Source organism: Oncorhynchus keta, chromosome 3 (assembly GCF_023373465.1).
Source record: "Oncorhynchus keta strain PuntledgeMale-10-30-2019 chromosome 3, Oket_V2, whole genome shotgun sequence".
NCBI lineage: Eukaryota > Metazoa > Chordata > Actinopteri > Salmoniformes > Salmonidae > Oncorhynchus > Oncorhynchus keta.
Window position 1 is genome coordinate 12,609,041 of NC_068423.1, and position 14,781 is coordinate 12,623,821.

The window sequence follows — 14,781 nt, forward strand, 5'->3', positions numbered from 1 at the left end:
GAACACTGATGGAGCAGGATCTCTAGCAAGAACTCCAGTACAAATGTATGAACGTGTGTCTCTTTCTGCGGCCGCATGTTGAGATCTTCCTAGCAACCTACTTATCAGTAGACCTCTCAAAGCAGTTTGATGACATTGTTTTTCTTTACCACTCGTCGTTTTCTACGGTCAAACATTTACAGTGTACCCTAGTCAATCACTTGTGCAATTTTCACAGGAATGTGATATATATATATATATACAGTTGAAGTCAGAAGTTTACATACACTTTAGCCAAATACATTTAAACTCAGTTTTTCACAATTCCTGACATTTAATCCAAGTAAAAATCCGCTGTCTTAGGTCAGTTAGGATCACCACTTTATTTTAAGATTGTGAAATGTCAGAATAATAGTAGAGAGAATGATTTATTTCAGCTTTTATTTCTTTCATCACATTCCCAGTGGGTCAGAAGTTTACATACACTCAATTAGTAATTGGTAGCAGTGCCTTTAAATTGTTTAGCTTGGGTCAAACGTTTCGGGTAGCCTTCCACAAGCTTCCCATAATAAGTTGAGTGAATTTTGGCCCATTCCTCCTGACAGAGCTGGTGGAACTGAGTCAGGTTTGTAGGCCTCCTTGCTCGCACACGCTTTTTCAGTTCTGCCCACACATTTTCTATAGGATTGAGGTCAGGGCTTTGTGATGGCCAGTCCAATACCTTGACTTTGTTGTCCTTAAGCCATTTTGCCACAACATTGGAAGTATGCTTGGGGTCAATGTCCATTTGGAAGACCCATTTGCGACCAAGCTTTAACTTCCTGACTGATGTCTTGAGATGTTGCTTCAATATATCCACATCATTTTCCAACCTCATGATGCCATCTATTTTGTGAAATGCACCAGCCCCTCCTGCAACAAAGCACCCCCACAACATGATGCTGCCACCCCCGTGCTTCACAGTTGGGATGGTGTTCTTCGGCTTGCAAGCCTCCCCCTTTTTCCTCCAAACATAACAATGGTAATTATGGCCAAACAGTTCTATTTTTGTTTCATCAGACCAGAGGACATTTCTCCCAAAAGTACCATCCTTGTCCCCAAGCTGTTTAAAGGTACAGTCATCTTAGTGTATGTCAACTTCTGATCCCACTGGAATTGTGAATTATAAGTGAACAGTGAATTATAAGTGAAATAATCTGTCTGTAAACAATTGTTGGAAAAATTACTTGTGTCATGCACAAAGTAGATGTCCTAACCGACTTGCCAAAACTATAGTTTTTTAACAAGAAATTTGTGGAGTGGTTGAAAAACAAGATTTAATGACTCCAACCTAAGTGTATGTAAACTTCCGACTTAAACTGTACATTCAAAGGGCAATTTTGAAAAAATATTTGCTATTGGATTAACTGGCTGATATTGAGAAAATATTATGTTGCGTTTTGGTGATTACACCAATGTACTCATTATGTTTCACAGTAAAATTGTATTTTGCATCATTTGTTGTGTATTGAAAGATGTCTACAAACAACATTTATGCACAATAAAACATTTTATTGAAAATTGGCTACATTACAATAGTTACCAATTTCAAGTCTCGTACTCAGAGTTTAGAAAATTCACCACGTGCTTGTGAAAATTGTACCAAAGCGATTCAAATAATTGGAATTGTATTTCAAATGAGTTTTTCAGCTAACATCGTTTCCAGGGAGACTCACTAGACTCACCCTCAAATAAATTAATTTGAGATCCATTCATTCGGAATATTAGACAGTACTAAGAGACCCAGTAGAACAGGGGTGGCAAACATACGGACGCAGGACGGAAGGGGTCCAATCTAGTCTGTAAATGATTTGAGAATTTAAAAAAAACAATGATAACTATATATATATATATATATATATATATTTAGGGTTGCAAAGGGAGGGTACCAGAATTTTGGTATCTTTCAAATATCTATCACAGGATATTTAGTGGCCTTTTTGGGTACTTCAGATTATCTCTGGCCTTATCACATGTAAAATATATGAAATAATAAATAAGATGATTTTAAAATATGAAATAAAATGACAAAGCTGAAAATCTTTATCCTAAATATAAACAATCAACTTAGTCAATACCATTGGTGTTTAATATGAGGGTTTCAGCATGAAATATCCTTTATATTTTTGGTTTACACACTTTATTTTACTATGTCAGTATGTCAATATGTATTTGCTGTCAGTGTTTTGCCTTCAAACTGGTGGCAGTTGTAGAAAAAGTCAATAGTTGGAATGGTTTCAGAGTTAATTGAAAATATAGCCATTGTGGATTAGATGCTTGCCTATTATCTAGGCTATTTTTCTCTTGAAGTATATGATCTATCTTCTACTAGAAACTCATGGACAATATGGACCCAGATACAATAAATTAATAAAAATTAGTTTGACATCCCTGAAGTAGAGCCTTCCTGTGCCTCACTCTTGGTTGTTATCCTCTTTCCCTATTTCTCTCTTTCCATCTAGGCCATTGGACAGTTTCTTCGACAACCTCCCGGCCCTCAAGTCACCCATCCTGGTTTCAGGTCCTCGTCTGGCAGGCACGACTGAGGACACCTTCAGCCGCCATTTTGAGAGCATAATGGAGTCACATCGTGCCAAGGGCACATCCTACTGCAGCCTGGACAGCGAGGAGCTGCTGACCTCCAGCACCCAGACGGTCCTGACCTTTGACCTTCCCACACTGACCCCAGAGATCCAGGGAGGTCAGATGATCTGTCAGAGCGCCCGGCACATTGTCAAGTTGAGCTTCGCCCCACTGGCCCACTGTGAGAGGGGGACAAGCCTATCAGATTCCATCGTCACGGTGACAGGCGACTCAGACGCCACGCGCGCCCCCTCCAGCGAAAGGCTGAGCAGTGGCTCGGAGGACACACTCCCGCGAGGGGGAGGGGGCGGGGCACGGATGTTGGGGAGCAGCTGGTACAGCAACCCCACATTCTCCTTCCCTAGGTCAGTGATGTCATACAGCAGCAACCCCTCCCTCTCCTTCCACAGGTCAGTGATGTCATCACTACTGCTCTGATGTAGTACCTTATGAAAGGCCAGACCCGATAGGCTGCTGACATAAAGTACCCACTGGGCACAGACGTCAGATTAACGTCTAGTTTTGAATTACGTTTGGTTGAATTGTCAACTAACATGAATTCAACATGAAATCAACCAAAAATATCACCCTGTCATTGAATTTAGGTTAAAAGTTGGGTGATAAAAGACAAATCCAATAAGTTTTCCACGTTTTTGGTTGAAATGATGTGGAAACAATATTGATTCAACCAGTTCTTGCCTAATGGGTATGAGGTTACTCTCATAGACGAAGTAAAGCCAAGGTAGGCTTCTATTCAGAACATACAGTATGGTATAATCTAAGATGAAATACAAAACAAATCACTATATTATACTCTATTGTCCATGTACAGTATTAGAGGACAACGTAATAACTGAGGATCATAATGTGCATATGTTATGTACTGTATATGCACATTGAAAATATACTTTTTTAGAGTCTTCCCCTAACAATATCAGTTTCCAAAAGCGCCAGTCCCAGGCTTGTCTGCTGGGACACAGCACCTGCTGCAGTGCGATTTTGGAGCAGAGCTGTTAGTGAAGGTCGCTAGGAGGCTGTCTGCCTCACCGTACCGCTGGTTTCCATGACGGCATGCGGTGTGAGTGTGTGTGTGTGTGTGTGTGTGTGTGTGTGTGTGTGTGTGTGTGTGTGTGTGTGTGTGTGTGTGTGTGTGTGTGTGTGTGTGTGTGTGTGTGTGTGAGTGTGTGTGTGTGTGTGAGTGTGTGTGAGTGTGAGTGTTGTGTGTGTGTGTGTGTGTGTGTGTGTGTGTGTGTGTGTGTGTGTGTGTGTGTGTGTGTGTGTGTGTGTGTGTGTGTGTGTGTGGTATGTGTGACTATGTGTGTGTGTGTGCGTGCGTGTGTGTGTGTGTGTGTGTGTGTGTGTGTGTGTGTGTGTGTGTGTGTGTGTGTGTGTGTGTGTGTGTGTGTGTGTGTGTGTGTGTGTGTGTGTCTTTGCCGTTGTGTGTGATGGCTGGAGCAGGTGACTGGTACTGACTGGGGCAGATGGCTGTGGTAGGACAGCTCTAAACAGCACTCAAAAAGTGATTCAACTAGCTTTGCTATTACTGTCAATAAGAGCATAGCTGGAACTCTTTACCAATCAGATTGCGTGTCCCGATCTATCCATTACATACGTATTAAGATGATGTAGCATCATATATTATGATATATACAAATATTGTAATTTTAGGTAGAGAATATTCTTATTTCTCATGTGGTCACTGCTTAATCAGCATTTATCATTTTCGTCAACACCAATAACAGAGAATGATCTGCTAGGGGCTTGACAACCCAGCACCATCTGGTGGGTTTTGTGGTTAGTGTAGAGAGGAACTGCAGTGCTGATGAGGGAGATTATAATTGTGTTTGGCAGCACTGCGGTGGCAGTGGGACACTGTCACCTTGCGGTACAGACCACTAGATGCTGCTAAAGGACCATGTTGCAGGTTGTGGATTGATACTGTCTGAACATATGGATAAAGATACCAATGGGTTTTTAGAGCCAAATGTGTGGACCACTTGTGGTGTCTACTGTAAGTGACATTTGTTGGAGAAAACAGCATTAAAGTAGCATTCTTCAGTGATCCTACTGTTAACACAACAGACATGTTCAAGGTAATGTAGTTGTGTGTGTGTGTGTGTGTGTGTGTGTGTGTGTGTGTGTGTGTGTGTGTGTGTGTGTGTGTGTGTGTGTGTGTGTGTGTGTGTGTGTGTGTGTGTGTGTGTGTGTGTGTGTGTGTGTGTGTGTGTGTGTGCATGCGTGCTTGCAGACTTGAGTGCATACTGTACACGTGCGTATAAAGGCTCCCGTATGGATGTTTACCATTGGCACTGGGCCACCACTGTTAGTCCTGGTCTGTAGGCCTGGTGACAGCAAAATGTGGTGACATCAGTCCATTTCCAGTAGTCTGTTCAGCTGCAGCCTGCCACGACACCAGAAGAACAGAACAGAACAGTGGCTGGATTGTGTGGTGCCAGAAAAGCCCTGAAAGCCCACTGACAGTGATAATCCACTCTTATATTCAAAGGGTTTCCTGGGAACACATCCAATGACCAGTACAAAACCAAACCAAAATAGGATATAGTGGCTTAAAAAGTTCAACTCCGTCGTAGTTGACCAAGTTCCCTCTGGGAAGAACAAATTTATTATATTCTATTTGTCTGGTAAATATTGACATTGTGCTGGTATTGTTACCACAGTTACTGTACAAACTGATCCACCTATCACAGTCCTGCAAGAAAGGAATCCATGAAGAGGACATCAGGGAAAATATTTCAGAGGGCTTATCCACTCCATACTTTGATAACAGTTGGAATTTCAGCCCTTGACCCCCCCACATCTCCCTTTTGAGATGGTTTGAGCCATTAGCCAGAGGCCCATTTGTGTAGAACCATCCATCTAGACAGACGGAGGGGGGCCAATTGTGTGGCAATGAACCGTTGAAGTGGAGGCTGACGATAGCGGGAATTCTCTTATGGCCTTATGTGATAGCTGTTCAATTAGTGCTCACGACTGTAGCGTGCTATGGTGATTATCGCCTGCGAGTTGCTTACAGTAAACAGGCACCTCATTAATGACTGGCGCTCACAATAGGCCTCTATATTCCATGTATGTTTCTAAACCGGGGTTCAATCCCAGCACTAACACACCTGGATACCAAGTCGTTGTTGTGGAGAGAGAGAACAAAAATGTTTGTTCTACTGTAATTTGTTAATAATATAATCATATTTCTATTATAGCACACACCTATAGGGTTTATCAATGGGAGTTGTCCCTGGCACTAACACGCTTTGTTTTCCTTTGTGTGCTTATAGCTCCATTAAGGGTCGAGGTGAACAGCATGTATACCTCATCCAAAGGATGTACCTACTGACTATGAGTAATTGGAGCTTGTGAGAGAGGAGGCAGGAGGGAGGGTGGGAGAGCGAGAGAAGGAGGGAGAGATTTTGAGTGAAAGGCGCCCAAGGTCCGTGCCATGCTTAGTGCCCAAGGTCGGCAGGGGAAGTTACAAAAGCTTACATAGAGAGAGAGGGGGGGGGAGTGAATAGAACAGAAACAAACAGAGAGAGAGAGAGAGAGAGAGAGAGAGAGAGGAGAGAGAGAGAGGGGGGAGGGAGAGGGGAGTGAATATAACAGAAACAAACAGAGAGAGAGAGACAGAGAGAGGGGAGAGAGAGAGGGGGGGGGGAGAATGAGAGAGAGGGGGGGGAGAACGAGAGAGAGGGAGAGGGGAGTGAATAGAACAGAAACAAACAGAGAGAGAGAGAGAGAGAGAGAGAGAGAGAGAGAGAGAGAGAGAGAGAGAGAACAGAAACAAACAGAGAGAGAAGTAATGTAAATGTAAGAGAGAGGAGAGGGAGAGAGGGGGGAGTGAATAGAACAGAAACAAACAGAGAGAGAGAGAGAGAGGAGAGAGAGCGAGAGAGAGAGAGAGAGAGAGAGAGAGAGAGAGAGAGAGAGAGAGAGAGAGAGAGAGAGAGAGAGAGAGAGAGGAGTGAATAGAACAGAAACAAACAGAGAGAGAAGAGAAGAGAAGAGAAGAGAAGAGAAAGAGGCGCTGCTGGACAAAATGTATCTAGCTTGGGAAACTTGCTAAAAGGAGAGAAGGAGAAGAATGTGAATAGAAAGTGGCGTCATACAGCTAGCTGTGTGTGTTAACTACAGCTAAAGGGAGTGACTTGCTAGCTGAGTCTTAGGCCTTATGGGTTTAGAATCCAGGTGATGTACTGTACTAGGACTAGCTAGCAGACCAGCTGAGACACTGAGAAAAACAGAGCGGTAGAGGGGTTAGCGGGGGGGGATGCGATCAGGCCGGGGAGCCAGGACAGGGAGAGGGGGGGTCAATAGAGTGACCAGTTTGAGACACTCTTACAGGGAGGGGACAGGTATAACAAGGAGGGCCAGCTCTGTGTTCTGTTGGCATGGCTCACTCGGAGAGGATAGGTACCTTCCTACTCGCCACTCGAGCTCAAGGCGGAGGTAAGAGCTCTACTCCTTCTCCTCTTTTCTCCCCTCTCCTCTCCTCTCCTCTCCTCTCCTCTCCTCTCTTCTCTTCTCTTCTCTTCTCTTCTCTTCTCTCCTCTTAGACTACTGTAGGTAGTGTGGAAATATCTGCCTTCTAATCCTCTCACTGCCTCTGTAGGCTCCATATGAGACAAGGGAACCAGGGTGTCTGGTGATCAGTCATTGCTCGGTAACAAAGCCATTCATTCAGCTAATGGAATGGCTTGTTTGCTCTGTGGAGGTGTGTATGACTCAGTGATAATAAGGAAGTCTGAATGTGCTGTGCTGGAGTCCTGGTAGTCTGGGTAAAGTGTGTTTCTGTCATACTTTAAATATTTTAAATACTGTTCCCAAGCTTGTATTCTTGGATGGATTTAAACTCAGCAAAAAAAGACACATCCCTTTTTCAGGACTCTGTCTTTCAAAGATAATTCGTAAAAATCCAAATAACTTCACAGATCTTCATTGTACAGGGTTTAACACTGTTTCAAAAGCTTGTTCAATGAACCATAAACAATTAATGAACATGCACCTGTGGAACGGTCGTTAAGACACAGCTTCCAGACGGTAGGCAATTAAGGTCACAGTTATGAAAACTTAGGACACTAAAGAGGCCTTTCTACTGACTCTGAAAAACCAAAAGAAAGATGCTCCCTGCTCATCTGCGTGAACGTGCCTTAGGCATGCTGCAAGGAGGCATGAGGACTGCAGATGTGGCCATGGCAATAAATTGCAATGTCCCTACTGTGAGACACCTGAGACAGCTTTACAGGGAGACAGGACAGACAGCTGATCGTCCTCGCAGTGGCAGACATTGTGTAACAACACCTGCACAGGATCGGTACATCCGAACATCACACCTGCGGGACAGGTACAAGATGGCAACAACAACTGCCCAAGTTACACCAGGAATGCACAATCCCTCCATCAGTGCTCAGATTGTCCACAATAGGCTGAGAGAGGCTGGACTTAGGGCTTGTAGCCTGTTGTAAGGCAGATCCACACCAGGCATCACCGGCAACAACGTCGCCTATGGGCACAAACCCACCGTCACTGGACCAGACAGGACTGGCAAAAAGTGCTCTTCACTGACGAGTCACGGTTTTGTCTCACCAGGGGTGATGGTCGGATTAGCGTTTATCGTTGAAGGAATGAGTGTTACACCGAGGTCTGTACCCTGGAACGGGATCAATTTGGAGGTGGACGGTCCATCATGGTCTGGGGCGATGTGTCACAGCATCATCGGACTGAGCTTGTTGTCATTGCAGGCAATCTCAACGCTGTGTGTTACAGGGAAGACATCCTCCTCCCTCATGTGGTACCATTCCTGCAGGCTCATCCTGACATGACCCTCCAGCATGACAATACCACCAGGCATACTGCTCGTTCTGTGCGTGAATTCCTGCAAGACAGGAATGTCAGTGTTCTGCCATGACCAGCAAAGAGCCCGGATCTCAATCCGATTGAGCACGTCTGGGACCTGTTAGAGCGGAGGGTGAGGGCTAGGGCCTTTCCCCCCAGAAATGTCTGGGAACATGCAGGTGCCTTGGTGGAAGAGTGGGGTAACATCTCACAGCAAGAACTGGCCAATCTGGTGCAGTCCATAAGGAGGAGATGCACTGCAGTACTTAATGCAGCTGGTGGCCACACCAGATACTGACTGTTACTTTTTATTTTGACCCCCCCCCCCTCTTGTTCAGGGACACATTATTAAATTTCTGTTAGTCACATGTCTGTGGAACTTGTTCAGTTTATATTTCAGTTGTTGAATCTTGTCATGTTCACACAAATATTTACACATGTTAAGTTTGCAGAAAATAAACGCAGTAGACAGCGAGAGGACATTTATTATGATATATTATGGCTGAAGCCCAGACTTGTAGTTCAAGTCCTCTTCTATCATTTGAAACCATGTATTATCAACAGATAGAACTCACAGGTCTTCATTTTCTGTTCTTGTTTCTGTTCTTGTTCCAAGATGACATAACATGCGGAAAGCTATTACCACAGCATAATTGAGATTTAGTGTGACGTGCCCTCCTGAACCCTCTACTGCTTGAAAAGGGGTTAAATGACCGGGTGATATAGAGAGAGGTGCAGGAAAGGATAGATTTATGGAAGGATGCAAGCTTTACAGTGTTGCCGTGAAGAAATTACAACAAAGTGGGTTGCATCATAATTTATCCATAATTGTCCTCCCGCTCCTTCCCTTTCTCCCTCTATCCCCCTCCCTCTCTCTCTTAACTCGTCTCTCCCTCTCCTTTCCCCCCCTTCTTACTTTTTCTCTCCCCCCAGGGAGAAGGCTCGTCTGGCGACAGACTCGGAGCTGGATCAGGACCTCAGTGAGCGGCTGGGACTGGGGAGCAGCGACACCCTCACCAACGGTAACCGTGCTGACGGAGAGGCCGCCAAGCGCCTGGCCAAGCGCCTCTTCACCCTGGACGGCTTCAGGAAGTCCGACGTGGCCCGTCACCTCAGCAAGAAGTGAGCACCTGGCACCCAGCCTTCTCGTGTTATCGATCCTTCTCTTTACAATGTGCTGCTGTACTTTGTCTATGCTATGCTATGTGTAGCGTGTATACTGTCGATGACAACACCTAGTATGGATGTGGCTAACATTTCCAAGATCTCTCTCTCTCTCGCTCTCTTCTATACTAAACCTGGTCTGGACCTTGTCTGACCCCTTGGTTTTCCTCCGCGGTTGTACTCTTCGATTAGTCTGTCTGTCTGTCTGTCTTTCCAGCCTGTCTGCCTGTCTGTCTGTCTCTCCGTCCGTCCGTCTGTCTGTACCTTCGTCCGTCTGTTTGGTGAAAAGGAATTTAGGATGAAAAGAGATTCCTTCTGTCTGACAGATTCACCCTGGGAATCAAAGTTTCAAAGTGTTATTATAAGGGGAGTTAGTCCAAAGTTGTCACGTTGGTGGGGGCGCATCTTAAACTCTTACAATGATCATACCCAATGAAAAGCTGTCTGTCCGTCCATCTTTCTGCACATCCGTCTTTCTGCTCATCCATCCGTCCGTCCATCTGTCTAATGAAAAGGAATTTAGGATGAAAAGAGATTCCTCCTCTCTGACAGATGCACTCTGGGAATCATAGTTTTTGGCCCCGTGTCTTCGTCTCAAGGACACAACCCAACTGTGGCCTTGTGTGTTTGAGCTGGGAAAGCCAGCAGCTGATTAACATGTTCTCTCTCCCTCCTTCTCTCTTTCCCTCTTTCTCTCTCTTTTCCTGTCTCTCTCTCTATTTATTTATCTATGTCTCTCTCTCTCTCCCCAGCAATGACTTCAGTCATAAGGTTGCAGAGGAGTATCTACACTTCTTTAACTTCACAGGTCTTAATGTGGACCAGGCTCTGAGGTGAGAGGTTCAAACCTGACTGACTTGTTTAACTAGCCAGCCACTGGTTAGTAGATGGTAATACTGCTCTCTGGTGGCAGGCTGAGGGAAAGTAGCCTAATATGCCAGACTTGTGTTTCTAGCCCAGAAAAAAACGCTCCTGATTCAATTAATCAAGGGCTTGGTGATTAATTAAGTCGTTGAATGAGGTGGACAGGTGCGTAATGAGGTGCGTTACCGCTGGGCTGGAACCAACATTTGCCACCCTTTAGGATACTAGAGAAACTGGATACTGGATTGGGGTTGAGAAGCACTGTGTTTCTGCTCAATGTGTGTGTCTGTGTGTTCCAGAGCCTTACTCAAGCAGTTCTCCCTGATGGGAGAGACTCAGGAGAGGGAGCGGGTGCTGTCTCACTTCTCCAGGAGATACCTGCACTGTAACCCAATACTCATACCTACTGAGGGTAAGAGGACGCCACTGTCTCATTTCCACTATAGAAATAGCACAACTCCGTCGTCATGGTAATAGATTGAAATGTCTCCTCCTTATCCAGATGGTGTTCATACCTTGACCTGTGCCCTGATGCTGCTAAACACAGACCTGCATGGCCATGTAAGTTGAGTTCTGTGTGTGTGTGTGTGTGTGTGTGTGTGTGTGTGTGTGTGTGTGTGTGTGTGTGTGTGTGTGTGTGTGTGTGTGTGTGTGTGTGTGTGTGTGTGTGTGTGTGTGTGTGTGTGTGTGTGTGTGTGTGTGTGTGTGTTAGGGATACAAATGTCATTAAGTTCAGGGTAGAGTTCAGTGTAGAGACATTTTTCAGAGATCCATTCCCCCCCAGGCTCCACTGACTCAGTACAGTGGTAGCTTTGGGAAATAAGCCCCCGACTTATCGAAAGCTGATCTGGGACCAGCCTCCTGATTACAATGTGTTCCTACACTATCATAAAATCCAGTCCATATCAAACTGTAGACTGATTCCAGTCTAAATCTAGGCCATCTATTGCTGCATGGTGTGATGTGCAACCTCTACAGATGACTCCAGGTAGTTTAGTCGAAACCATTTATATTATATGGAAATATTCAGGTCTGGTTGAAGGGGCTAGAGCTGGCATGATGAGAAACCCACTCTCTCAGGGGAAGGGGGGATTGAGAGATGCCTGGCTGGTATAGTTCTGTGCTTCATCACCATCATCATCATCATCATTCATCATTGTCACCAATGTCATTATCTTCTTCTTCTTCAAAATCACCATCGTCATCAATGGCGTCATCCTGATCATCATCATCATCATCATCATCATAGTCCCCAGCATCTTCGTCGTCTTTATCTTCACTCACTATCTCTCTTCAGCAATATTCCCAGCATGCAATAGTAGCAGATGGGGCTCTGTGAAAACTCACTCCTCAGCCTGAAGTGTCTCCCCTTGCGCTGCCGAAAAAGCGAGCTTTTCCTCGGTGTGACAGAGTAAGACGCTTCAGGAGGGCGGCCACGTTTGTTTGCGAGGCAGAGGTCATGCGTTCGAGCCTCAGTGGGAGCCCAATCAGGAGAAAGCGGTACTCGCTAAGCAAGCAGCGTGACGTCCTTTAAACAATCTCCTTCTGAACACTCTCAGCTCATCAGCTAGATTAAATCAATTGGATGAGGTCTCTGAAAGTCATTTCTCCCCATAACATCCTTCAGAGATGAATTCTAATATAATAGTTTGTCAAAGAGCTGCAGAAGGACAGATGAATTAGACAATCTGTGTCTCGAATATTTTAGATGACTGATGTTGGTGGTGCTTTTTAAAGATTATATTCATTTATAGCATAGTAGTCTCGGAAATATCAGGGATAGGGCAATAGAGCTAGGTCTAACAAATCACAAGTTTGGCTAGGCGGGGCTTAAAAAGAATCCCCTCGGAAACATAGCAGAGGCGGACACACAATATAGACACGGATAGCTAGCCACTGACCCTGCCAGTCAGTGGTTTTCAGCTGGTAAAGCTGATATCTAGCTAGCTACCGGAGATGTTTACGGCAGGGCTCTGGACGGATTTTCCGGCATCCAACTCCGCCCTTTCCTCTCTGCCAAACCGACGTTGGTTTGAGGACAGACATGTATGCTGGAACATTGGTACATTGTGGGAGAAAACCCACCTGTCTAGAGCAGGGATGGGTACCTGACGATATTCTACTATGAGTTACAATAGTAGAATACACCAGGTACAATTTCTAAATGTGGTTGTGCATCAGCAGTTTTTCTCTTGTTATGTCAGTCACTAACAGTCACTCAATTAGCCCATGTCAGCTAGCCAGCTATCTAAACGTAGTTTAAAATGGCAGGAAATTAGCTGTAGAATGGAACTTAGGGCCCCTAAAAGGCTAGGTCTCTGACTGCATGTGTGGGTATGGATGTGGGCATGGGTATGGATGTGGGTACGGGTATGGATGTGGGTATGCAGACCAGCAAGTCACTGAGGCCCCTTATTATGAGTTCAAAAGTTGCCCATCCCTGGTCTAGAGAGACTAATAGCATAGAGTAAGTACTGTGTGTCATGTTTTTCAGAACATTGGCAAAAGGATGTCCTGCACACAGTTCATTGACAACCTGGAGGGTCTGAATGAGGGTCAAGACTTTCCCAAAGACTTGCTGAAGGTGAGTCACTGTACTGTACATTGCTATAAAAACACACATACACACACTAATTGTTGTGTTGTCTAGCAGACCAGGAGAAGACTTACTGTACCTTCCGTCTGGTGAATCTCTGCTCGAGATCGGACAACGTTAGATTATGCTATTAGCTTCTCCCTGTTGGGGGCAGCATAATGGGGTTAGGCTCATCTGGGGACATTCATTGGGAGCCCACAGGCATACCAGCGGATGCCAGATGAGCTAAAACAGTGGGGATGCCTGCCGTTGACATGGCTAATGATGATGCGTTTGATTAGTTTTGTCTGCAAAGGGTTCCCTCAACGCGTAAGTCAACAAGTTGTAATGGTGTATCTATAATACATGTGAGAGAAAGAGGGAGAGGGGGGAAGAGGGAACCAGGCAATATTTTTCACCCAGAAATAAAGGCATATGAATTCTAAAAATGACAGGCTTTGCTGTTATTAAGTCAGGATAGCATCAGCTCCCCTGCCATGGGAGAGCTTTAAGGTGAGAGAGAGAGATGAGAGAGAGAGAGGTGGTAGCTGTTTTATTTATGCACTGTATATATCTAGGAAGTGTATTTTAAATCATGTGCTCCTCCCACTCCCTCTCTTTCCCTCTCTCTCCCTCTCCTCCAACTCCCTCTCTCCCTCTCTCTCCCTCTCCTCCAACATCCTCTCTCTCCCTCTCCTCCATCTCCATCTCTCTCTCCCTCTCCGCCAACTCCCTCTCTCTCCCTCTCCTCCAACTCCCTCTCCCCCTCTCTCTCCCCCTCCTCCAATTCCCTCTCTCTCCCTCTCTTTCTCTAACTCTCCAAATGTTTTCCCTGCCCACTTTCTATCTCTCGTTTTCTCTCTTTCTCTCCCACTCCTTGTTCTCCTCACTGCCCCAATCCCATCCTAGTTTATCCCAACATAATTTCATTCTGACTAAATGACTGTCATGTTGTTCCTGATAATCTGCTTCATATCCGTCATTCCCTTCCCTCCTCTTCCTGCTTTCCCATTTCCCTTCTATCTCTGGTGTGTAATTCCCTGGTGTATTCCCCCCATTATCATAATAAAGTTACATTACACACACACGTACACACAAACACACACTGATCTGTGTCTCATACTTGGGCCAATCTGAGCCTGACATCCCCACTAAAATACTCAAAGTAGAATAGATAGCCATCTTTCCCTTTTTCACATTTCGCCAGGTGTGAATCCTTTATCTTATAACTTTTTGACAATCATGATGACATTTTCTGTAAACTACAGCAATGACCTGTTGGAACCTAAACTTGGCATAGACATTTAGCCGACAGAGATGGTCGCCTCCCTTCAGGTCCTTAGGAAAGTATGCAGTCATTTTTAAAAAATGGATTATTTCTTTCCAGAGAGACATCAGAGATTGTAACATTCTCTGTTTCACGGAAACATGGCTCACTTGGGATATGTTGTCACGCATCGCACCTACAGAAACAAATAACTCTCTGGTAAGAAGAAGGGCTGAGGTGTATGCCTTATGATTAACCATTCATGGTGGCATCAGAACAATATACAGGAACTTAAGTCCTTTTGTTCACCTGACCTAGAATTCCTTACAATGAAATGCCGACCGCATTATCTACCAAGAGAATTCACTTTGATTATAGTCACAGCCGTGTGGCTACAGGGAGGAGGTGAGGGCCCTCAGAGTGTGGTGTCAGAAAAATAACCTCTCACTCAACGTCAACAAAAAGA

At 44.9% G+C, this 14,781-nt stretch overlaps 1 protein-coding gene across 5 annotated transcripts in view; it reads left to right on the forward strand.

Moving 5' to 3' along the window:
- LOC118366574 (PH and SEC7 domain-containing protein 1-like) overlaps positions 1-14,781 on the forward strand; it is an 82,390-nt gene that overhangs the window by 24,431 nt on the left and 43,178 nt on the right. For 3 of the 5 annotated variants that reach the window (XR_004821997.2, XM_035749198.2, XM_035749190.2), the window contains 6 exons: positions 2,481-3,011; positions 9,379-9,567; positions 10,362-10,442; positions 10,773-10,885; positions 10,976-11,034; positions 12,968-13,057. Coding sequence is in view for 4 of the 5 variants with exons in the window: in XM_035749198.2 (XP_035605091.1) it covers positions 2,481-3,011; positions 9,379-9,567; positions 10,362-10,442; positions 10,773-10,885; positions 10,976-11,034; positions 12,968-13,057 (1,063 nt within the window). In the remaining variant the exon portion in view is untranslated. Of the gene's footprint in view, positions 1-2,480; positions 3,012-6,364; positions 7,060-9,378; positions 9,568-10,361; positions 10,443-10,772; positions 10,886-10,975; positions 11,035-12,967; positions 13,058-14,781 lie in introns of those variants that run through there. The other 2 variants (XM_035749204.2, XM_035749210.2) reach the window with 2 other exon arrangements.